Genomic DNA, 24,339 nt, shown 5'->3' with positions numbered 1-24,339 from the left:
TTGAACAGACTAGAGTAGAGCCATTTTCCTTACTTTTATACCTTTCACTTTTATTATAGCACAAGCCAAGACACGTGTTGACTAAAGGAAAAAAGAAATAATAACTGTTTTTAGCCAAAAAGTGATTTGCCCTTGGGCGAATAAAAGCACGGGTATTTTTTTTACCTTTTTCTGCTATTTGTGCTTTTGTACAACATTACTTGTGTGATGCACACCGAGTATCTGGGTTTTTTTGGATTTTCATAAAAAGTTCATTGTAAAACAATTTGTAACCACAAAAAGTTGCTTTCATTAAATAACAAGTGTCTTTCTTTCTTTCTATTTTCCCCTTTGTACAAATTAAAATTTATTCTTCTTTTGGCTCATTTTAAAAAGTTACACGAATACTTCAATAACTATAATTTTGTAAGAACTCCGTCATTAGTGGAAGATTTCATATTGAGGATCGAGGCACACAAAAATAGATGAAAAAAAAAAAGATATATTTGATCTTGCACACTTCTTTCCTATTTCTCTTCTTCTTTACTCCTCTCCTTATTATGACTGAATCTGAAGACTTATCTTCAACAGACGACTCTCCACTCATTTCACCCGTTCAACGTTCTGTCATGTCGTCCTTCATCTCGACATTTATTAACAGGTCTTCAACTCATATGAAAAAAGATAGAAAATGGAGCTGGTGGAACTTTTTGAGCTTATTTGTACTCTTGTTAATATTAGTTGAATTAATTATGCTTTGTACAAGTTATACTCTACTGCATGATGAAAGGCCATTGGTTACGATTGGTAGATATAGTTTTCCTTATTAAATTGTGTGGGTATTCATTCTATTGAGATTTATAGTAAAGAGACAATACCCCATTATAAAATATACACATCTTGATACAGACGTACAAAGCAAAATAGAAAAAGGTACTAGAGTATACCATGTCACTAAAGAATTTGGTCCTGCTGTGACATCAGATCTTGGTCGATACGTAACAGGACTTGCTGCTGCTCAACAGGCATCCGGTTCAACCAAAGTAGCTATTGTCATGCCAATGTATTCATTCATGAGAAAGTTGGCAACAAAGACTGAGCTCGAAATGGCGATAGAAATGCGAGGCAGCCGTCCAGGGCAGACAATCATCTTGGAGTTTCGTGTATTTAAAATGGTGCATGCCTTTAATCCTCCTGTACAGGCACCTAGTAAATACGAATGGCAAATGATCAATAACGTCAACACCTCTGTCCTGATCACACCTCAAAGACTACCAGCTCCAACCGACGCTGTCCCAGTCTATATGATCAGCGCGGCCAACAAAAGGCCCTTTACTCAGGCATTCAAGAGCCGTACACCAGAAGAGATTCATGACGAGAGCCCTGTATTGCCTAAGGAATGGCGTGATCAATACTTTGCCAAGGCTGCTGCTGCCTTCTTGGCCCATAAGGCAACCGCCAGTGACGAAGAATCGATCTTTGCTCCCATCCGGGTTGTGCCTCGCGTCGACATTGTTCACATTCACGGTGTCTCGAATGCCTATGTGGCTAAATTCTTGCAAGACAAAAAGGAAGCAGATGATCTTGGACCTCGACCTCCAGCTATTATCTATACAATGCATGATCACCAAGATGAATTAAAATACGCCAATTCATTCCGTAGTGTTCGTAAATTTTTGGATCATCCAGCCGTCGATCGGGAAAAGCTCCACAAGTACACCTACGGCGGCCGCATGTTCATGTCCAAGTTTGCTGTCGATCGCGCAGATGCTGTGACATTTGCGGACCATGCTTTGGCAGCAGATGTTGTTGAAGGAAGAAAAGACCTTTACTTGAAGGAGTTGGTCATGGATGGTTTGCTTCGAAAGGCACAAGGCTCTCGATTCTACGGCATTAATCAAGCGGTTGATTATTACAGTACGGAACACCCCTTCATTTCGGATAAATTGCTCAACAAATCAATGCTCTATCCACACTATGCACTTGACATGATTCACGATCAGCCCTTGCTCCATTCAACTGATCCATCCCACCCTCTCGCTCTGACCATACCCGATATTCCCACCTACTGGACGTTACCTGAGCAAACCAAGGATTTTGTCCATGTAGCCAAGGATAAAGCAAAGCGATTCTTGATTAAGCGTCGTATCTTGCGCAATGCAGACATGAAACGGCCCGTCGTCCTCTTTCATGGCAAGTTTGTGTACGATGCTGGGCTCGAGAGCTTTGAAAGGGCCGCCAAACTCTTTGTAGAAAATAACATGCGATTCATCATTCTCGGCACGCGAAAAGGTTACCCATTTGAACGGCTGGAGGCGATCCAGAAGCGCTATCCAGAACATGTGCATATTATTTCGCTGGCCAAGGACGAGCGTCGATTTGGCATCTACTGCAGAGCTGCTGCCGATTTTGTCTATGTGCCTAGCCCTGATCCTAACGATTTGGCTCTTCAGGCTGCTGAGGGGCTTGTTTTTGGATCCGCTGTCATCTCTACGGGTGCAGGTAGAATGCGAGAGGCCCTGATTGATCGACCGACTGATCAAAGAGGAAATGTGAAGGTGATCTATCCAGACCCCAGAAAACAGACGGAAAAGGGCGCTACATTGACAAGCTATGAGTATTACAATGCTTACCTTTATAGTGATCAGGAAGCATCTCTGGCAGCAGCCATCGCAGACGCCGCAGCAGACTATCAGCTCTTTATTCGTAACAACAAAGCACTTCGTGAAGAATTCATCTTACGAATGATTCGTGGTGCCATCAGTTTATCTTGGGATAAAGGACACTACCAAGGCCCTGTACATGAATACAATCAAGTATACGAACTCGCTTTGAAAGATAGATTTATCCCTAAAATGAGAATTCATGAAGTAGAACAAGAAAACGAATTGGTATCAAGACTTAAAAATGCCCAATCACAGTTGGTGTAGAATTAGCTTTGTACTTGCACATTTTTTTTTTTAAAAAAAAAAAGAATAGCATTTTATTATACACATACACATACACACATATTTTGTAACATACTATAAATAAAGAATACGATATATTTACATACGCAAAAACAGTTTCCAGGTTTAAAAAGGCACACGATTCATATTTGTTGATGAAGACAGCATTGTGTCTACAAGTATAAAATTGTTAGAATCCTTTTTGATTTCATATTAAAAAAACTCACTAAAATCATCCCAAAGCGAAGAAGACAATGATTGGTTAGGCGATATTCCCATCATGCTGAACCCATCAGCAAGTTGCATCTGTGAAATATCTGATGGTTCTTGAGATGGTATATCTGTTGATGCTGTCGGTAACTGAATCTCTTCTAAACCTTGCTTTTTTCTCCATTCGTTTGTATATCGTCTTAGGTTATAATCAATCGTCAAGAACCAATATTTCTCAAAGAATTCTACTGGTAACTGCCAATTGCCTGCAACAGCAGGATCTCCTCCATGAAAGACAGAGCCACTTAAAAGACAACGAAAACAATCATCCAAATCAAACAAGTCTCTAAACAAGATCATTCTATCCCGCATATGGGCAGCAGGAATCAAATCAATACGTGGATCATGAGGAATGGTCAACTAGGGATAATGATAAATAAAGTATGTCTTGAAATGATGGATATTTTACCTGTAAAAGAGTAGGTTGTGTGGCAGCAGAAGTACAGGGTATGTGCATACTTGCAGACTGTAAACGAAGTTGAAGACGTAATGATTGAATGGCTGCCAAATTGGAAATAACCGGTTCATTCGGTACATGTCGTGGTATTTCATTGCCACTGCTACTTTTTTCTGATACTGTCACCGGTGATAAAGGAGGCATGTTGCTAAAGTAAGCTTCATCCGACTGAGCATAGTCTGGTTTGGGTGTATGATATGCATTCCACTGGTTCATAGGTGAAGACTGCTGTGGATCATACAAAGGTGCTTGTTGCTGCTGTTGACATTGTTGTTGTTGTTGTTGTTGGCATTGCTGTTGTTGCTGAGTTGTATGAAACACGTCTTGTGATCCGACCTGCGGTTCGCTTGTCCTTTTGAAAACCCGTGAAGAAAGCTGTAGTTTGTTTTTAGCATTCACATTCAGATAAGACGATATACTTTGGGGGATGGATTGTGCTAAAACGCCCAACGTCTCTTCATTGATATGGGGACAGTGTTGAGGAATAACGAGGCCTTGCTGTAAACAGATGAGTTGCAAAGAGAGCACAATACCTTTCAAATACCAGTTCTCTGCCTTCAATACCTCATTCTCATCCGTCACTTTTTCATTTTCCTTTAATAACCTGTCTCGTTCTTCCTTTAAGGTGCGAATGCCAGCTTCGAGTTCTTTTGTATGTCGTTCTTTTCGTTCTCTAAAGGCTCTCTGTGCAGCACGGTTTTGGGCTTTACGGAGTGCAGGTGAGGCAGGGTTAGGCTTTCTACCTGGCTTCTTTCGAATTTTAATGGGTGGATCTAGAGTAGTGTCATTTTTTGTACTGGGTGTATTTGGTTGCTCATCCACAGTACTCATAGAATCATTAGGAAATTCATACTCGTCCAAATCTGAAAGATTCATTGCTTCTTCATAAGAAGTCGTGCTAATGTTGATATCTGACATTTCTCCAGAACCAAAAGGAAAAAAAAGGAAAAATAAACTTTTCTAGATTTTTTTTGTAAATGTAGCTTATTCAAATGCCGCTGTGGCGAAGATCATTTGTATCGACCAATGCAATAATAATACCAATTGAATAAAGTCCACAATAAAGGAAAAGGACAAGCTGATGTAGACAACGGTGGCGGATTATGATTCCTATTTAATTTGTGTTAGAGCCATCATAAAATATTGTGCTTGAACATAGGTTATGATGTATATACTAAGCAGTCTTTGTTCTCGGCATTGATACGGTGTATATACCTGTTTCCCGAATGCTAGCTCTAAAAATGACAAAATTTAGTAAAGTTACTAAAGTACGAAATGCGCCATGGTCTATGTCATTCAGCTGACGAGAAAATAATAGATTCAGAATAGAGAAAGGTCGCAGAGGTGTACGCACGTAATATATGCAAAGTGTCAGATGATGCAATCGTTGGCGGCAAGGATATTTATGGTGATATAAAACGAACATTGTACCCGTCTTATTAAACACCTTAATGTTCTTTATAGCATCTAATCTCACAGATAGCACAATTGTATGGAATAATCATTCCCTATCTCTTTTTGGATAAAGACAACTTGTTTAATAAAAAGACATAAACGACATGGTTTATTGATAACCGTTTATCCCTTGCAATTGTTTATACCCATTTATTTTCCTTTGTACGTTGGTTTTCTCTTTTCTTTGAATGCTTTCAGACCCTCTAATCTATCCTCTGTCGGTATGACTTGTGCATAATAAGACTGCTCAATTTCTAGACCCGAATCCCTGATAATAAAAATTATTTTAAAGAGATGGCACAAGTTTAAGCAGATCAACTTACATGTCCAAGTGAGCGCCGCGATCAATAGCCAACTTGGCCATACGGATAGCAATAGGACCTTGCGGCAAGATGGATTTCGCCAGTTCCAATGCTTTTTCATAAGCACTGTCATTTGAAGAGTGATTGACAATTCCATATTCTTTTGCCTTGTTTGCATCCAAAATTTCACCTGTGAATATTAATTCCTTTGCTTTAGCAACACCAATAAGTCTTGGTAATCTTTGAGTTCCTCCTGCACTGATGGTTGTATTATTTAAAAGGGAAAGATATATGCTCAATCTATTTTACCCTGGAATAATGGCCAGTTTTGTTTCTGTTAATCCCATTTTAGAAGATGGACCTGCTATACGGATATCACAAGAGAGTGCCATTTCCAAACCACCTCCAAAAGTGGGACCATCAATAGCAGCAATGGTAGGAATAGGCAGTGTCTATTTTAATTGTAAGTTTGGTTTTTTTTTTTTTTTTTTTTTTTTACTAGTCACCTCCAATTCTCTGTAAGCCTTTCTGAGATTATACAAGAACTGAGTAACTTGAATAGGTGTCATATTTGCACGTTCCTATCGTATTCAATGAGTATTATGCATAGAGATTTAAGTAGACTTTTTGTGGATACTTTTAAGTCAGCACCAGAACAAAAGGCGCCAGGGACAGCACTTTTTATGATCAATACTCTTGAGTTGCTATGATTATTATTTTGATGAATACACATAACAATAAGAACGATTGTTTACTTTCATACCCTGAAAAACGAACTTCAGCTAAAGCAGCTCTAAATTCATCTACCAATCGAACAGATAATGCATTTCTTGAAGCAGGACGGTTTAATTGAAGAACAGCAATGCCTCCCTCTAAATGTTCAAGGAACGCTTCTTTGCTTACTTCAGTAGAAATAAATCTTTTTGGTAAATAAGAAGGAATAACACGTAAAGGCCTAATAAACATTTTAGCAAACCCAAAAAAAAAAATAGAAAAAGAAAAAAGTGAAATTAAAAAATAACCAAGCGTGAGAAAAAATATATGAGCGTGTGTAATATTATGCTGAGATAGCTTTGGACTAGGCATAGTCTAACTTCTACCCATTTCATAACTAGTATATCAATCTTGTATTAAAGACAGCTCTTTGTGTGGATCTGCTTTGATTTGAGAATCAATTGCACTGTCTCTATTCAAACTGAAAGAATCTGCACCGTCTTGCCTTTTATGTGTAATTCAATCAGTTCTCATAACTTTTTTTATGTATAGCTCTTTCAATTACTAAATAATATGGAGTTAATAAACCATTTGCTAAAGTACCTATGAAAATATATATACTCTGTGGATTAGAGGAAATGATTATTAAAGAGTCTTGGTCTAATCAGAATAGATAACCTGCTCTAGCCTCTCTGCGATCTTTTTTTTTTTTTTTTTTTTTTTTTTTTTTTTTTTTTTTTTTTTTTTTTTTTTTAAAAAAAAAAAAACACTTTTCGCTTGAAGCTTTGTACAGAACTTGACATACCATAATACAATGAAACACATCTCGTTCTTAAAACCAAATGTTAATGATGCTTGAAAAATAAAAGTTTCTCTTGATGCAGTATCTGAATCATTACAAAAGAGTTCAAGGTATGCTTGAGGTAGTGTGTCTGTGGTCAAACACTGGTCAGAGTTTGGAGAGCATGTTGAATTTATATTTATGAGATTATATTTGGCTCTGGATTCAACATACTTTATAGTGAGATGATGTAAGATAAGACAATGTTTGGGTCGAAAATAATAATAAAAATAAAGACCATTTAATTACTTTCATTTCCCATTATTCATGTTTGTCCTTACCACCAATTTCAAATAAGTTTTGTGTACAACAATGGTAAAAAAAAGTTAACTTGACAATCTTGAGAGAATCTGGCTCAGGGTTCAAAGACTGTTGAAGCATAAAATCATCTATTTTCGTTGACGCATATCAATCCAAAATAGCAAGGGTTTAAGATGTGTACGAATGATTTTTGTAAGAGCAAGTACAAAACCAAATTCTATCCAACAAAACAATTAAATTTTATTTACGGTGTTATGATACATGAAATTAAATATATTCTACAGGTCTATTAAGACAAAAGAGACTTGTTTATAGCTTGGTACGTTCCCAACGACGTTCATACTTTTGATTTAATGCAAGGAGTTTCACTTGTTCACCTTCTTTGATATCTTGCCATGGATAAGGGTTTGATTTATGATCCCAAGCAACATCAGGGGCTTTGGCTGCGCGAACACCTACAAAGCCAGCACCCACTAGAGCAAAAGATAAGATACCGATGATAGGATAGACTTCAGGTTTTTGAGATTTCTTGAGAAATTGAGCAAGGGCAGACATGATTGTTTGATAAAGAAAGAAAGCGAGAGAGAGAGAGATAACCTTGTTTTTATATATGAAAGGAATTTCCCCAGATAACTTTATCAAAAAAAAATCATACCACTCGCTTTTGATTGTTCCTGAATATATCGCATCATTAGGAAAAAAAAGAAGTGGCATGATTAAATATCATTTATAAAATTTTGATTGGTTGAATTTTAACATTCCGCTTGGTTAAAAGAAGAAGAAAAAAATGTAGCTTGTTTTGATAGAAAGGTAGCAAGCAATTCAATTTGGTTAAATTATAAGGGGATCTTTTGAAGCTTTATAAACAGCATATAATTCATATACTTCAATTTTTTGGTCATTTATGTGATTGGCATGTTAATAAAGCAGTAACACATATCTTTTTACTTTTTTTTTTTAATCTAAAGTGAAATTATAAAGATTTGCACAAAGATCTAGCTTTTATTGAAATTGATTCATTACTTTATCAATTAATCTAATGTTTCTTTAGCAATAGGTTATTGAACCTTGGTCAATTTGATTCAGTTATGAGCTGGTCCTTTGAAATAAAACAGGCGATGTAGGGTCCCTAATAAAAAATACAATCGCCTCTTACTTTTCTGATATTTTTATGAGTGGTATTCAATATAACAATTGTTTCTTTTGTCAGTTAAAACACCTTTAAAGTATTCTTTGGATTCAAACCTCTAATTTCTGGTGATCGGGTCACTCGGAAGTGCCTATTTGACATTCTGTCCTTTTTTGTAATTTCAGTCCAAAAAAAGAATGACACAGTCTGTCAACCGAAGTCAGTTTTATCTGGTGCTGCCATTTTAATAATACACTGTTCACTGCACCATGTCCCAAGTGACTCTTTCAGTTACTTTTCTATGCTCTAGCAATCTTTATATTTCTCTCCTTATTCTTGACCGAGTAACGGGACACATGACCTCCCTTAACTCCAAATGTTCTTTTTTTTTTCATTCCGATACAATCATTTCGTCATTGTGTTAAAGCAAAATAACCAGAGAAAAAAAAAGAAGTTTTGACTAGAAAGTTTGTACTTTTCTATTCTAGTTCAAGACTTAAAAACTGAATATTTCGGTGATATGCACTAAACAGTAAAGTTTTTTTTTTCCCTTGTTGATCTACAAATGAGTGTACTACTTTTTAAATTAGATTGGCTTATTTCACATCTATAAACAAACACAGTGTTCTGAAGTAGGAAACCATGCGTTTTTTTTTAAATAAACTTTCCTCCTTTTCTTTCACTTTTTCTTATGAAAATGAATCATGATAATACAACGGGGCCTGCATTTAGAGGCACCAATACAATATCCATTTCAAGTAGTTTAACAGAAGAAAGACCATCATTTGAACAGGTTGAAATCATTGTAAGCCAATCTATTCATTCCAATGATACTCGATCGACGAAAGGAAGCTCTCATCTTGATACAAAAAAACATCACACAGCCTTGAGAAGGAATCATACAGAAATCAATCCACTTCATGATCCTAAAGGAAGGCCTCTGAGAAGGCATGGTACAGAGACCATAGGTGATGTCATATTACACCCGTTCAAGGAATTCAAATTACATCGCCAAAGACAAGAAGATTATGACCAAGAAAAGAGAGACTGGAATGAAAAGCACAAGGAATCAACAGGTTCTTTACAAGGCGTTGGAAATGAAGAACAAGAACCTATCACGTAAAGATCCCCAGCTTGTCTATAGATATCGTACTAACCCTTGACCGATAGCAGTGAAATACAAACAAGACTAAGTAATGAAAGCAATATATTATCGTAACCTAATGCATATTTGAATAGTCATTCATTTCCGTCACCTCGTGGGTGATCAATTCATTCAGCTCACAGATGAAAAAATCAACCAGTTCAAGGGACCCGTAAGGCTATTGACTAAAGCTGACGGTTACAGAAACTTAGATTTTATATTTAGCTTGGCTTAACTCAAGAAGAAATAGCAGAATTAAAAACGTTTGAAGACACGGATGATTTCATTGATTTTCTGGAAGAAACCAAGAGAAATTTTTCAATCAAGATTCATAAAACTGTCGATTTGAAAGGAAAAAAGCACGAGATTTCGAGTAAAGAGAATGACGAAAAGCATGTTGACTGTTCAAATAACGCATTGTTTATCCAGGAGGAAACAGCTCTCAAGGTTTACCCTGTGAGATTTCAAAGTCTCCAAGAGACCCTACAAAGGAAGAAGCCATCATGACTGCAAAAGACAACATGGACTATGTCTCTCCCGATAGGTTGAATGAAACCAAAGAGCAAATGTCTTCAAGAATACTAGATGATATATTTATCGAACTCAATGACAATGTATATGCACAAATTCATTCTTTTAAAATCGCTGTAGAACACACTGCTAAAAAGAGAAAACCACTGTTCATGTACAAATCATCATGTATGCCCTGTTGATACAAACTAACTTGCTCTACAGTGTACCTGATCCTGATTTATCGGATGAGATCGGTGAAGAATCCTCTGCTACTTGGGTAGAGTTATTGGGTGACGTGTTTTATGTAGGATGGCTTAGGTAAATACAATTCTGAATGTCTCACTGTTTTTTTGCTCATACATTGACCAAAGTAACTTTACACACTCTGCTCATATCGTATCACACGAGCAAATTGGTAAATATGTTGCATGGTTTGTTGTAATGTGGTGGACGTGGTGTTCAAGTGCCTTGTAAACATATCAAACTGTACAAGATAGCATTAGCTCATGATTATCATAGGTATTCTTCTCGATATGATAGTGGGGATGTTGTACATCATTTATACAAGATTATTGAACTTTGTGGATTAAGTAAAATGAATCTATAGCTTGAAAGCTGTTTTGCTCATCTACCCTTTTGTAGTTATCATGGCTGGGTCAAGTCCTACGTATGATACAAATCCCAAATGGTTTATTATTGGCTACATGAGTAAATACACTAAAACCTCCAGACTTTGTTTAGACATCTAACTCCTTTTTAGTTATGAAGGCAGTCCTATTAATCCAATACTCCATCCTCTTCTTTGTCTCGCTCGGAGCTCATTCTAAAGCATCTCGTCGACCTCTTGGTACATATGTAGCAGCCAGCACAATTTCTATCATCCTGTGGGGCGTCTCTCTCTTATATCTTGAAAATATGACCAAACGTTATATTATTTGGTATGTAAGCATCGGCTTTGAATTGCTAGTTCATCTCTTTCTCCAGACAAACAGTCGTGTATCACTGGCCGCATCTCATCTAGGAGAACGCTTTGGTTTGTTCACATTGATCGTCTTGGGCGAAAATTGCTTGGGATTCATTCAGACTGTGGCTTCCTCTGTTGGATTATCAGGCATAAATTCAAATCCTGATCCAAGTATCATGTAAATCAAACGTCCCTTTCTCTCTCTTAAACTTGATTTTTATTTTTCATTAGGACTGCTATCATGTTTAGTGTTGCCATCATCTTTTGTTATTTTTTCATGTATTTTGATGATTTTAATGGAGAAGTAAGAGAAAATAGACAACCTGTCTTTTTTTTTTTTTTTTTTTACTGACATTTTTGTAGTTTGTAGCCAAGACTAGGATGAGTTCGATTTGGATGTACCTTCATTTTCCTTTACATCTTGTACAAGTCGCATTTGGTATAGCATTAACTGGGCTTATCGGCGTTCTTACAGGAACATCACACAGCGAGACAAGCCAAGAAAGTTCAAATGATGAATTTATAGTGAAATTCTTTTGGGTGACGGGCGGATTGATTCTATGCTTTAATGCGTTTATTAAATTAGTCAATACACCCGTGAAAGGAGGTAATATGAAGGAATTCAAAATAAGGTTTTTTTTACTAAAAAAAGAACAAAGCTCATCACAGATCATATATCATTTGTATATCAAGAATTTTTAATGCGATTATATTCTTTGCACTTTCAGCAACTACGTTTCATCAGTTAAATCCGTTAAGTATGATTTCTATCATGATGGTTTGTCTGCTGTTTCAATGTAAGTTGTATAAAAGAAAAGAATGGATCGAATAAGAATTTTTATTTTATTTTAGCTGCTGTTGATCTATTAGATTAAGCTATACCGGAAGAGAAAGAGAGAGAGAGAGAAGGTGAGGCGTATATCTTGTACAACTTGTAAATTACGTAATTTTATCGTCTGGGTACTCTTTAATAAATAAAACGCGCTAAAAATTAAAAAAAAGGCACGGGTACATCAAACCATTTTCGTGAGGTTGAATCTCAGTTGTAGAATACGGAGTTTATTTTTAATTGACAGATCTCTGTATTCACACCCACTTTTTAAAAGGGCAAGTTGAATAAACAATAAAGTGAATGACGTACTTGTTGATTTGAATCATGATAACACTGATTTAGGTTTAAACCATAATCAACCCAGCAAAAAAAAAAAAGACTAGGTTCATTTAAATTCTTCATATTTGCATTACTCTTCTTCTTTTTCTTTTTCTTTCATCTTTTTCTTATTCTAATGTCTACTCCTCCTACTATCGTCACTCCTGATCAAACTCGCGATTTAGCTGCCAATTTTGCTGCTCAATTAGCCAATCAAGGTCAAGATTCTCAAGCTTTCACAAATGAAGCTGGTATTTCTGCTAGAGATTGGGCTTTGCTTCGTGATCCTGTTCTTCACACCGAACGTTTAGAAGCTATTCGTCAAAAGAAGGGTTATATTATTGATATGGATGGTGTTATTTATCATGTAAGTTATTAAAGTTGAGTTTTATGTGCTTTATCTAAAAAAGTGGCGTTATCTAAATTAGGGATCTAAATTATTGCCTGGTGCAAAAGAATTTGTTGAATTCTTGCAAAAGAATAACAAAAAATTCCTTTTCTTGACAAACAACTCTGCTCCTACTCCTCGTGAATTACAACAAAAGTTGGGTCGTCTTGGTATTGATGTTACTGAAGATCATTTCTTTACTTCTGGTCAAGCTACTGCCTACTTCCTTGCTTCTCAAATGCCTGAGGTAAGTCTCTGAGGATTGAGTGAGATTTAGACTGACATGAACATACATAGGGTGGTACTGTCTATGTGATTGGTGAACCTGGTCTTGCTTATGCTCTTTATGACAAGGGTTTCTTCATGAACGATCATAACCCTGATTATGTTGTCCTTGGTGAATCTGCTGTCTATAACTTTGAAAAGTTGACCAAGGCTGTTCAATTGGTTCAGAACGGTGCCAAGTTGATCTCTACCAACTTGGATGTCGAAACCTTGGACTCTCAAGGTCGTAAGATCCCTGCCACTGGTGCTTTCACTGCCTGTGTTGAATTAGTTACAAAGACCAAGGCCTTCTTCTGTGGCAAGCCCTCTGCTTTGATCATGCGTTATGCTCAACGTGTACTCGGTTTGAGTCGTTTGGAGACATGTATTATTGGTGATCGTATGGATACTGAGTAAAGTATAAGATGTGTAAAGAAGAGAATAGGAACTAAACATATTTTATAGTATCGTTGCTGGTATCAGCTCTGAAATTGATCCTGTCCTTGTCCTTTCTGGTGTTACTGAAATGAGTGACCTTAGCCTTTTTGCTTATCACCCCTTTGTTATCTTGGGCGGTGTTTATGAAATTCCTAGTGATGATGACAAAAACAAGTTGACTGATAGTGACCTTGAAGAAGCTAGTCGACGTGTAAGTGTTTGATTTGGGTCTTTTTTTATTCTAATTTTATTTTATTAGGCATCTTTCCTTTAAGCATTTATGCATTTTATAGAAAATATTTCCAAAAGAACACATTTAAAATGCCTATTCATAAATTATTTTTTTAAAGAAAAAATGCTTTCCTTTTTCATTTTTGCATAAATAAATAAATTTACCTTTGTTAATATCAATCCCATTCTACTTTATCCCCTGAATTTCTTTAGGGCTTTTGGTGCTAACGATTGTTAATGTGACTTGGTCTAGCGTCATCATCATATGATGTGCTTATAAACTGTTGATGTACAATCTTTACGTATCTGAAACCTAAAGGCGCCCCTCTCTACTTTCACATTCATCTTTTTAACGTACGATTCAAATGTTATTTCGGAATTAGATGCTTTTGGACAATATTAAATGTGTCTGATATCATCCAACACATTGTCTATACTTTTTCACACGTGCCTTTATCTCTCTAATCGCAGTCATAACTATCAAGCAGGGTCATGGCTTACTTTTTATAAAGAACGTTGAATACAAGTATGCATAAGAGATAATCATCACTACAAGTGAAAGAGAATGGATCTGTGAAGCAGGATACTGCTATCAAGATGAAACAAATAAGTGTTGATATTCTATTCCTAAAATAAGTCAGTTCATCATTTAAATAGGTTCATGATAGACATGATTGGTACCGTGAAATCCAAGGGAGGGTAATCATTGTGTTGGGACTTGACGTATTTTCATACAATAGTCATTGTTACTCAAATCCCATCACTGCTGAATCACATTAACAGCATTGTGTTTAATTGGCGTCATTTTAAAGATAATGTTTTAATAAGAATTACTTGTGTAATCAACTCATTTATAGTAAAGATGATGTAGAATGATGTTTATAAAGTGACATATCATTCCGTATAAAGCGATGATAAATTAAAGAATAATTATACACTGAATAGTGCTTCAAAATAATCATTAAAGTCTACAAAAAGTCCTTTTTTAAAAATAACACTCTTCAGCTCGGCATATCTATTGAATCAAAGGAATTATCTGTTTGTATTGTAAGCAGCTGAAGGCATTGGAAGTCTGACTGCATCTATCACAGGAACAAGTCATCAATGCCTGATATTTTAAACAAAGGATACTAAACAACTCAACACTCCTTCCCTCCCTCCCGCTTTGATATATCAGGGCAATTCCTGCCTTTAAGAGCAACAGGTATGATCCTCGCGTCAAATACAGGATAGCACAAATAGATTAAATTGTAATAAACAAACTCTACTTGACTCTTTCATGTCAAATGTAGCAGAAAGACATTATCATACACGCATCTACATCAGTATACCAATTCATTACTATGTGCTTCTACTTCACAATCCACAGTGCCATTTGAATTAACAAGTCAAGCATGAAGAGCACGAATCAAATAATTCCTTTCTTTTTCCAAGCCACATTTGACTGTCTTTATTTTTTCCATTTAAAGTAATCCTTACGAATGAAACCGAACCAAAAAAAATTTTTGTCTAAATTTGAGCTGGGCCTAGAAGTGTGAGTGCGTGTGTGTGAGAGTGAGTGTGTGAGTGGGAGTGTGGGCCGGAAGGGTCTGATATTTAATAAGGAAAAAAAAATATTTTTATGAGTTCTTTCTCTTTCTGTCTTTTTTTTCTTCTACCCACTTACTTCGACGTTTATTCGCCGTTCTCTCTTTCTTCTTTCTTTTTTGTCTAATCTTCATCTATTCTCTTTTGTGGATTTGACAAATACTTTATAAACTTTAAAAAAAGCCAAAAAAAATTTATAAAATAGAAAAAACCTTTTTTATATAATGTCTACATCTCCCATCACCACTCCTACTGAAGCTACTCAGCTCTCAGTTGAACAACAACAACAAATCGCTCAAGCTCAAGCTTCTCTTCCTGCTGGTGCTCCTTCCCCTTCTGCCTCTCTTTATGTAGGTGAGCTTGATCCTTCAGTCACTGAAGCCATGCTTTTTGAAATGTTCAACATGATTGGTCCCGTTGCCTCCATTCGTGTCTGTCGTGATGCCGTCACTCGTCGTAGCTTGGGTTATGCTTACGTTAACTTTCATAACATTGTTGATGGTAAGTGAAGATAAGGAAAAAAGGGGGAGTTGATAATAAAATATTTAAACTTTATATATTAAATTCTGACAGGTGAACGTGCATTGGAAAGCCTCAATTATACTTTGATCAAGGGCAAGCCTTGTCGTATTATGTGGTCTCAACGTGACCCTTCTCTTCGTAAGACTGGTTCCGGTAATGTTTTCATCAAAAACCTCGATACTTCTATCGACAACAAGGCTCTTCATGACACTTTCTCTGCTTTTGGTAACATTTTATCTTGCAAGATTGCTTTGGACGAAAGCGGTAACTCTAAGGGTTACGGTTTTGTTCACTATGAAACCGAAGAGGCTGCTGATAATGCTATCAAACATGTTGATGGTATGCTCTTGAATGACAAGAAAGTGTAAATATTTAAAATGAAAAAAAAACCAGAGAAAAGATTGCTCATGTTAATTGTGTAGTTATGTCGGTCGTCACATTCCCAGAAAGGAACGTCAAGCCAAGATTGAGCAAATCCGTGCCAAGTTCACCAACGTCTATGTTAAAAACCTGGATGAAAGCATCAACGATGAACAGTTTAAGGAAATGTTTAGCAAGTTTGGTCCCATTACCTCTGCTCTTGTTCAAACAGATGAAGAAGGTAAATCCAAGGGCTTTGGTTTTATCAACTTTGAAAACTACGAAGATGCTCACAAGGCCGTTGATACCTTGAACGAAACTGAACACAATGGAAAGACTCTTTACGTTGCCCGTGCTCAGAAGAAGACTGAGCGTGAAGAAGAGCTTCGCAAGCAATATGAGCAAGCCAAACTCGAAAAGCTTGCCAAGTACCAAGGTGTTAACTTGTACATCAAGAACTTGGATGATGATATTGATGATGAAAAGCTCCGTCAAGAGTTCTCTGTCTATGGTGTGATCACTTCTGCCAAGGTCATGTGCGATGAAAAAGGTACCTCCAAGGGCTTTGGCTTTGTCTGCTTCTCCTCCCCCGATGAAGCCACGAAAGCTGTTACTGAAATGAACGGCCGTATGATTGGCTCCAAGCCCATCTATGTTGCTCTTGCTCAACGTAAGGAAGTTCGTCGCTCCCAATTGGAAGCTCAAATGGCTCAACGTAACCAAATGCGCATGCAGCAAGGTATGCCCATGCCTGGTGCTCCTGGCTACATGCCTGGCGCTCCCATGTTCTATGCTCCTCCCGGACAATTCATGCCTCAAGGTCAACGTCCTACCGTTTTTGCTCCCAACAACATGATGCCTCGTCCTCGTTGGGCTCCTCAACAAGGCCAACCCGTTGCTGGTTTCCCTCCTCAAGGCTTTGCTCCCAACAGTAACGTGCGTCCCCCTCGTCAACCTCGTGCTCCTCGTGGTGGTGCTGCTGGTCAGCGCAAGTACGCTAACCAATCTCGTCAAGCTCCTGCTGCTGCTTCTGCTGCCGCTGAGACTGCCGAAGGTTCTGCTGCTGCTCCTTTGACCGCTGCCGCTTTGGCTGCTGCCGCTCCTGAGACTCAAAAGCAAATGCTTGGTGAACGCCTCTATCCTTTGATCAACGCTCAACAACCTGAATATGCCGGTAAAATTACTGGTATGCTTTTAGAAATGGATAATGGCGAATTATTGAATCTCCTTGAAGACAGCAAGGCTTTAGATAGCAAGATCAACGAAGCTGTTGAAGTCCTTAAGGCTCACTTGTCTGAATTGCCAAAGGAAGAAACTGCTTAAATTTCTCTACTAAAAAAAGACTCACTAATATAATAAAATAACGTCGTTGTAATCCTCTCTCTTTTTTTTTATAAAAATTGAAGAAAAAAAAAAAATACTTGTCTTTTTATCATGAGCGTCAACAAGGAAGGAAAAAGATTTTTTTTAAAAAAACATGTTTTTCATTTCAAAATCGCATTGGCAATTAAACCTTAGAAGTCTCAAACGTTCTTTTACTTCAAAGCCCTGGACTTATGAAGAAGCCTATGCTTGGCAAAGGTCTTTTAATGAACAAAAAATACCTAAAGAACATGTTACGATTGCATTTAGTAGAAGTAGTGGACCAGGAGGACAAAATGTGAATAAAGGTAAGAAAAGAAGATTTATACATCATTTAACCAACATATTTCAAGTAAATACAAAGGTCGATTTGAGGTTATCGCTTCCGAAAGCTACTTGGATCCCTGATTATGCAAAGACTAAGTTAAGATCAACTTCAAGCATTAAGAAAAGTAAAAATGACGAGCTCATCATAACCTCTGACAAGACTCGTTCTCAAGCCAAGAATATCAAAGATTGTTATGACAAACTGGTATGTGTGATTAAAGAAGCTGTGGCCGTACAAAAAGAACCGGATGAGATGACATTAGAAAGAGTCAGACAATTGTAAGAAAAATAAACGGAGCGTGTAACAATTAGATTTGCTGATGATTATTGTATTATTAGACAAAATTTACAAGAAAAGAATAGAAAAGATTTCAAAAAGAGATTATCGCAAAAAAAGAGTGATAGAAGATCAAAAGGAAAAGATTACTAGTATTTATTCGCTGTCTTCTTGCTGTTGCTGTTGCTGAACTTGAGGCTTTTCTTTACTAACCCATTTACCAAGTTTTGCCTATCACAGAAAATTAAATAAAAAATAGATCCTTAGCAGAGTTTTTAAGTTTTACCCTTAATCCAGGGAAAAAAAATCCATCGACACTTTTACGACGAGGTTCATCCATATTATAATTAAAGACAGGAATGGTTGAGGAAGTGACAGAAGGCACTGAAAACAATACAGAAGATGGCGGAGTTTGTTCGTTTCTATGACAAATATTTCCTTCTACATTATTTGCAGGAATAGTATCTTCTTCTTGTTCTTCCGAAAGAGGGCTGCCTTCCTCTTTTAAATGAAATGTCCAAGCTTTACTCTTGATCGATGTTGTTGATGCCATGTCTTCTGACTCTCGCGAATGTATAGAGCGTTGTGCAACTAGTGACGATGGTGCTAATGAGTTATTTTCTTCTGAACTCATAGGGTTTGTATATTCATCATCATCAATATTTTTAGCTGTTTGCCACCATTTCCATGTATTTTTCTTTAACTTTATTGGTTGTTCGAAAACTAGAGAGCCATTACTCATTTTTATAAAGAAACAAAGAAAAAAAAAAGGAAAATGAAAAAATGATGAAATTTATTAGTACACAGCAAAAAAGTAATCATTGTTGCAGTGTTTTTAATCCAACTTTGACTAAGGGACAACCAAATTCGACCAATAAAAAAAATTGATTTCAAACTTTATGGCTGCCAAACTCGACTGATTTTTTTATTTTTATTTTTGTCCATTCTGAGCATTAGAGCTTGATTGAACAAAGAAATTCATTATGCACATGTAGTAGACATTATTATTATTTAGCATTGAGATTTTCAGTATTCTCATAACAACTATGAATGTATATCAGTAAACATAGCAAAAGAGTTTGGGTTTGCAGAGCATTGTCTCGTTTATTCTGTTTCAGAATTTCTTTATATAAGAAGACTATGCAAAAAAAAAAAAGTATTCAGTTGATATCGTCAATGTAAGAGCAATAACTTCTTAATCCAGTTGTTAGGCTCAGTTTTGATGCTAGAATTATCTATCGATGAGACCGGATTCAACACTTGCACAATACAAACTCCAGGAAGTTCCAAAAGGATATATTGCAAAAATAGCTGCAACAGTAATAGTAAAGAAATATGCGGCCGAATCTGCATAAAGGGATATTGAGTTGTAGAGTTTAGAGTAGTAAAAATTCCTTTCTTATGAGAACATTATGATGAAGAAGGCCCGATAACGAAGAAGCTCAATTGTATGGGTGAGTGAAATAGTTATTGATCAAGTATTGTTGAAGAAATACTATATAACTATAACAGCATTAACGGCACACATAGGCAATGAGATCTTAGCAACTAAATTTTAGGAAAAAAATTGATAGTAGTCTCTAATACCGAACAAAGCTACCAAGCCAATTCAAGCCAAAGAGCCAGACAGTAAATTATAAATTAAGCAAGTAGCAATAATAGATAAATATCCAAATAAAGAATGCTACAGGAAATGACTAATTCTATCATAAAGTAACGGCTAAAGCCTCATTAGCAACAATATTGAACCCTGATTCCTAAATATAAAAACCTGCATGTTCTTTTTCCAATCCTCTAGCCTTGCCTTACATGATTTGATCATTCTTGATCATCCGCACATTTTCAGCTATTCAAAGACTAAAATATCTGTGGATCTTGCTCATATTGCAGATAAGGCTGATGCTATCTCGGAAGTAATTGAGAGAGAGAGAGGTGATTGCATAATATGAAAAGACTCGCATTTTCTATAGAATATTCGTATAGGTCATGATCATAAGAGACAAATAGTTAGTTTAGGCAATGACCTCCCTATTTCTTTGGCTATATGGTGGTCAAACCACCTTTGTCAGAAATTTGCGTAATGTTTTTAAAAACGTATAAAAACAGAAGATATAAAAATGTTTTTTTTATCGTCAGCCATGGTAAGGAATGTCAAAGAGACCATTTGGATAAACCTGGGCAACTGGATTCAAAGTGGTTCTAGTGATTCTTCTCAGCCTATAGCAGTATAGCGCTTTCTGAGTAGTTATTATATACACAAGATTGATGGTAGTATGAATCATTGAAGGGTTGTAAGCCAAAAATGTAATACTGTTTACATATGTATATACTAAATTGATAATAATCACCGAGAAGCTTTAATATTCTTGTTAAAATTGAAGTACTCAAAGCATTGTAAAATGTAATTGACACTGCTGAAAAGACAAAGGGGAAAACTATGGCACATTATTAGAGTACGTTCGGACGGAGGTCAATAATCCACTTGGAAAAAACTTAGACAACCTCCTAGATTGACTACACCATGAAAAATATATTAATAATTGTTATAAATCTTGTATACATAAGCAATTATTTATTCTACGATCATCAGAATATTAAAGTATTATCAAGAATTGTGATTATTCTGCTCAAGAGTTATAGAAGATTTGTAGGAAGATAAAGCCAATGTTGACGTAAAATTATACAAATAAAAAAAAGTAGACTGTACCTTGTTAGAAAAAGCAAGTTTAGTGTTTTTTATACACATTTTGCTTTGTTTCATTCGATTAAAATCAGTCGAGTCTCCATCAGCGTAAGACAAAAGGTGTTGTATAAGATTAAAGGTATTATAATTCATTTATTCTCAAAGTCCATGATTCCCTAATAGACTTTCCATAGTACCATTCTGATATTTGTGCGAAAAGCGATGGATGTTTACATGCACACAGATTTTTATGCAGTGGTAACTCATCCACAGATAATCCAAGTTGAAGTTTAGCTTTTGTTTATTTGAACTTTTTCTTTTCCTGCTATTCCCATAGACTTGTTGTTTAATGTCTATTACAATCATTAAAAGCACATTCGTCTGCTCTTCTCTTTTCATTTTAAAATGGCATAGATGTGTTCAACTGTCTAGTTGTAGTTTGATGACTTCTTTATTCAGACTGAGAGTTTCCTAATCAAGTGATGCTCGTCCTTTAGGTGCAAAAGAATTGTTTCATCATCCAATTTTATTTTCTTGTAATCTTTCTGCCTTTTTACTAGGAAAAAGAATAGAAAAGAAAAAAACTGCAAACAACATACGATATTTATTTGAAGTCTAGTGTTGCACACATCACAAATATGATCTTTGGCCTATCATTTTCCTGCCAAATAATTCAACCACCGACTAACTTCGAGCCTTAAAAACTGCTGTTACATTACTACAAATACAGCTTTGATCTATAAAAACTATATCAAATATATTTTTGTAATTTCATGGAAAAACAGGTCTTTATATTAAAAGCAAAGGATATACCTTTTAAAATTTCTGAAAAGCTTTGGATGATGCAAGATCAAAGACACCTTGTTCATTTTCTCTCATCTTGCTTTTACTTGATTATAGTGATCTTCTCTTATTTCTTTAGAGTTTTCTTGTAAGCTTGTCTAGCAATACCAAAGCTAATTTTCAATTAAAAGAGATGGATAATAGTTTGATCCTGAATCTGCTAAAAAAAGAAGAAGCAAAAGAAACACTCGGCAAAATCATATTAATCTATCATTTCTTTCCATATAATGAAATATAAGATCATGATCAAATAAGGGATATTCAGACCTGCCCTCCTTTCCTTTCCACTACGTATATAGCAAACCTCTCAATTACATTCAATCTAGTCATTCTGTCATTAGAGTGAATGGTTACTTTTGCTGTAAACATAAGGACTGAGCATGCAAATGTAGAACAATTCCTTTCTCTCCTTCCCTTGGAGTTATTGTTTTCTTTTATTATTGATTATATGATTCCTTTTTGGTGGTGGTGAAGATGAAGGTAACATGGGTGATGAAAATGATCGAAGCGCCTTTTTTTTTTTACATGTTAAGAAAGATACTATGGTGAATAAAAAATGACTTACATCTCTTATTGCTTGTATGTCTGTGTTTATATCTTCTTCCTTTAATTTAAATACTAATGCCGGTCCGCTTGTTTGTTTTCTTTTGTTGGCTTTGTTGTCTGAATTTTCTGTTCCTCTTTTACGCAAATTTCGTTTATGTAGTCTCGATTGTGAATCAAATATGACATCTAAAGTAATAGTAACAGTGAGTAACGTTAATATATATTAGTATAATAACAGCAATACCATAAGCTAAATCACAATTATCTTTGTCCTCTTTTAATTTACGCCTCTTTTCTTCTAATACACTAAATAACTTTTCTCTTATTTCTTGTGTCTCAAGCTACTAAAGTATAAGTAGTGTGTATAAATATATAAAAATTGCGCTTACTAAATATTCTTCTTCTGCTTGGTATATTTCTAACTCAAATTGATGATCTGTCACCTGCTTTTGATATTCTCTAAATAATCGGCCGTTATCAATCATCTTACGTCTCATGTTTTCCAAATCTTTTAGTCCATCCAAATACATTATATGTGTATCTATTATGACTTAGTCTACTTTCTTATATTATCATTCTAAACTAACCTTTACGTGCTTCTTTTAGCTCTTTATCAATCGATAATAGCTTTTCATTATATAATCTATTTGTTAAATTAATATCAAATACAGTTATCTGCAATCATTAATACCTTTCTTTCTTCTCTAAAAATTCCGCATTTAGTTTCTCCATTTTAAGTGTCATTTCTTTCCGCCTTTTCACTTTTCTGCTAGTATCTCCCAAGTCACCTTCATAGTGTGTATCAAACCAGCTATCCGTTTCATCCGTGTCAAAGTTATTGTTATAATTATTCTTGATTGAATAAATAGGTGACCCTTCTTTTATGTGTTTCATTAAGTTTGGTGGTGGTGTAGGAGAAGAATAATGCTGATGTGACATGGGTAATAATTGTGTATAACCATTATTATTCGGTTTATATGCATATTCTTCAGGAGGATGGCTAAAGGCAGAATTAAGTCGTGTTGGTTGGCCTTGATAGGAAGGTATGTAAGGTTCTTTCTTTTCTTCTCTATAATAATAATTATTCATTGGTCTAGTTAATACATTTGCTGAACTTGGTAATTCATTTGTTGTATTATTTGATAGTGGTGGTGAATTATTATTATTGTCGCTATCATTAGAAGTACTCGTATTGTTATTAGTCGTGGTTGTTGTAGAAGTGCTTGAGCTAAAAATAAAAGGTTTATTGGTTTCTAACATTTTTATTATCAGAAAGAGAGAATAAGAGAAAAGAAAAAAAAAAAAAAAGGGAAAAAATGGGTGTGTGTATGAGCGTGTAAACGTTTGGTGTGTAAATTATTAGAATATATTGGATGAAGCTGTCGGGAATCAAGTTAATAAGCCACTCTTACTTTTTGTTTTATCGCTCAGAAACAAATATTTCTTTCTTTTATGCAGTTATTTTGATATTAATGCACTTAATTTCTTTCTGTTGAATACTTTTTTTATAGTATGTGTGTGTGTGTGCTATTCTAATATTAAAGTGAAAAAAACTGCCTCATTTTTATTGAACTTTAAACAAAGTTCAAGAATGTATACAAAACTTAACTTTTTGTGCTTGTTTTGCTGGCATCCAAGTTAAAGAGTTTATTATTATTATTATTATTAGTATTATTATTATACTAACAAAGTAAATGCTTAAGATAAAATGGATTCATATTATATTCTTTGATAAAATAATGATTTTCTTTAGTGATGTATGACAATAAGAAGAAAATAAAAAAAGGAGAAAAATTTATTTTAAAATAACATCATAGAGGAACATGTGCTCCTTTTTTATAAACACTTGCTCAATCATTATCCACAATTTTTTCTTTACTGAAGTTCGCATATCTGAGCGGGTTCTGTTTCCTTAGAATGTCAGTATAGCCTACAAAAATCATTTAATTATTTGAAAACATACACATCAGAGTATGTAAATACACTTGTAATACATGAAATTTGGGGCATTTTGATTTTATCTTTTTTCTTGAGTTGCTATTCATGACTTGTGACAAGCAGCATAAACTATTTAACACTTTAAAAAATTCACCATTCTCTTCCAGTCGCTTTCTTTAAACTTGACTGACGCAAAAAAAAAAAAAAAAAAAAAGAAAAAAAAGAAAAAAAAGAAAAAAAAAGATTGTTCTGTTATAAAAAGCTGAGGAATTAAAACAGAATTAGTAAAAGAGAACCTCATTTGGGATTTACACAAGGGGTTGATATCATTCTTTGTTAGTAAAAGTGCTTTTATTTTAACCAAGAGATACCTTAATTTTACATGTATATCCTGAATAGTATAGAAACCAATGTATTTTTATGAAAAGAAAAGGACATACTGACAG

The 24,339-nt window shown here is 35.4% G+C and overlaps 10 protein-coding genes across 10 annotated transcripts; 5 read left to right on the top strand and 5 right to left on the bottom strand.

Annotated features, from left to right (window-relative positions):
* Window positions 1–539: 539 nt before the first annotated feature.
* RO3G_11753 (uncharacterized protein) lies at window positions 540–2,909 on the top strand (the record flags this gene model as incomplete). Its single annotated transcript, XM_067666337.1, has 2 exons — window positions 540–786; window positions 889–2,909. 2 exons carry the CDS (start codon window positions 540–542, stop codon window positions 2,907–2,909), a joined length of 2,268 nt encoding a protein of 755 aa, XP_067522438.1.
* A 310-nt stretch (window positions 2,910–3,219) lies between these two features.
* Window positions 3,220–4,572, bottom strand: RO3G_11752 (uncharacterized protein; the record flags this gene model as incomplete). The annotated part of the gene is made up of 3 exons (XM_067666336.1): window positions 3,220–3,233; window positions 3,305–3,557; window positions 3,607–4,572. The coding sequence occupies 3 exons, from the start codon at window positions 4,570–4,572 to the stop codon at window positions 3,220–3,222; spliced, it is 1,233 nt and encodes a 410-aa protein (XP_067522437.1).
* A 687-nt stretch (window positions 4,573–5,259) lies between these two features.
* On the bottom strand, window positions 5,260–6,377 carry RO3G_11751 (uncharacterized protein; the record flags this gene model as incomplete). Its single annotated transcript, XM_067666335.1, has 6 exons — window positions 5,260–5,377; window positions 5,433–5,669; window positions 5,721–5,863; window positions 5,918–5,992; window positions 6,049–6,115; window positions 6,175–6,377. The coding sequence occupies 6 exons, from the start codon at window positions 6,375–6,377 to the stop codon at window positions 5,260–5,262; spliced, it is 843 nt and encodes a 280-aa protein (XP_067522436.1).
* Window positions 6,378–7,536: 1,159 nt separating this feature from the next.
* On the bottom strand, window positions 7,537–7,782 carry RO3G_11750 (uncharacterized protein; the record flags this gene model as incomplete). Its single annotated transcript, XM_067666334.1, has 1 exon — window positions 7,537–7,782. One exon carries the CDS (start codon window positions 7,780–7,782, stop codon window positions 7,537–7,539), a length of 246 nt encoding a protein of 81 aa, XP_067522435.1.
* Window positions 7,783–9,047: 1,265 nt separating this feature from the next.
* RO3G_11749 (uncharacterized protein) lies at window positions 9,048–11,839 on the top strand (the record flags this gene model as incomplete). Its single annotated transcript, XM_067666333.1, has 13 exons — window positions 9,048–9,475; window positions 9,527–9,549; window positions 9,596–9,672; window positions 9,726–9,873; window positions 9,930–10,185; window positions 10,236–10,331; window positions 10,385–10,483; window positions 10,621–10,721; window positions 10,774–11,155; window positions 11,209–11,281; window positions 11,341–11,584; window positions 11,723–11,774; window positions 11,830–11,839. The coding sequence occupies 13 exons, from the start codon at window positions 9,048–9,050 to the stop codon at window positions 11,837–11,839; spliced, it is 1,989 nt and encodes a 662-aa protein (XP_067522434.1).
* A 424-nt stretch (window positions 11,840–12,263) lies between these two features.
* Window positions 12,264–13,491, top strand: RO3G_11748 (uncharacterized protein; the record flags this gene model as incomplete). Its single annotated transcript, XM_067666332.1, has 5 exons — window positions 12,264–12,494; window positions 12,556–12,762; window positions 12,813–13,192; window positions 13,245–13,428; window positions 13,477–13,491. The coding sequence occupies 5 exons, from the start codon at window positions 12,264–12,266 to the stop codon at window positions 13,489–13,491; spliced, it is 1,017 nt and encodes a 338-aa protein (XP_067522433.1).
* Window positions 13,492–15,259: 1,768 nt separating this feature from the next.
* On the top strand, window positions 15,260–17,240 carry RO3G_11747 (uncharacterized protein; the record flags this gene model as incomplete). The annotated part of the gene is made up of 3 exons (XM_067666331.1): window positions 15,260–15,536; window positions 15,609–15,921; window positions 15,980–17,240. The coding sequence occupies 3 exons, from the start codon at window positions 15,260–15,262 to the stop codon at window positions 17,238–17,240; spliced, it is 1,851 nt and encodes a 616-aa protein (XP_067522432.1).
* A 154-nt stretch (window positions 17,241–17,394) lies between these two features.
* Window positions 17,395–17,889, top strand: RO3G_11746 (uncharacterized protein; the record flags this gene model as incomplete). Its single annotated transcript, XM_067666330.1, has 2 exons — window positions 17,395–17,587; window positions 17,633–17,889. The coding sequence occupies 2 exons, from the start codon at window positions 17,395–17,397 to the stop codon at window positions 17,887–17,889; spliced, it is 450 nt and encodes a 149-aa protein (XP_067522431.1).
* Window positions 17,890–18,039: 150 nt separating this feature from the next.
* On the bottom strand, window positions 18,040–18,625 carry RO3G_11745 (uncharacterized protein; the record flags this gene model as incomplete). The annotated part of the gene is made up of 2 exons (XM_067666329.1): window positions 18,040–18,114; window positions 18,170–18,625. The coding sequence occupies 2 exons, from the start codon at window positions 18,623–18,625 to the stop codon at window positions 18,040–18,042; spliced, it is 531 nt and encodes a 176-aa protein (XP_067522430.1).
* Window positions 18,626–20,856: 2,231 nt separating this feature from the next.
* Window positions 20,857–23,215, bottom strand: RO3G_11744 (uncharacterized protein; the record flags this gene model as incomplete). Its single annotated transcript, XM_067666328.1, has 7 exons — window positions 20,857–20,919; window positions 21,457–21,507; window positions 21,975–22,141; window positions 22,200–22,296; window positions 22,345–22,496; window positions 22,543–22,598; window positions 22,647–23,215. 7 exons carry the CDS (start codon window positions 23,213–23,215, stop codon window positions 20,857–20,859), a joined length of 1,155 nt encoding a protein of 384 aa, XP_067522429.1.
* Between the last annotated feature and the right edge of the window lie 1,124 nt (window positions 23,216–24,339).

Source organism: Rhizopus delemar, genomic scaffold (genome assembly GCF_000149305.1).
Source record: "Rhizopus delemar RA 99-880 supercont3.9 genomic scaffold, whole genome shotgun sequence".
Lineage (NCBI taxonomy): Eukaryota > Fungi > Mucoromycota > Mucoromycetes > Mucorales > Rhizopodaceae > Rhizopus > Rhizopus delemar.
This window is presented reverse-complemented; position numbering and strand designations above follow the sequence as displayed.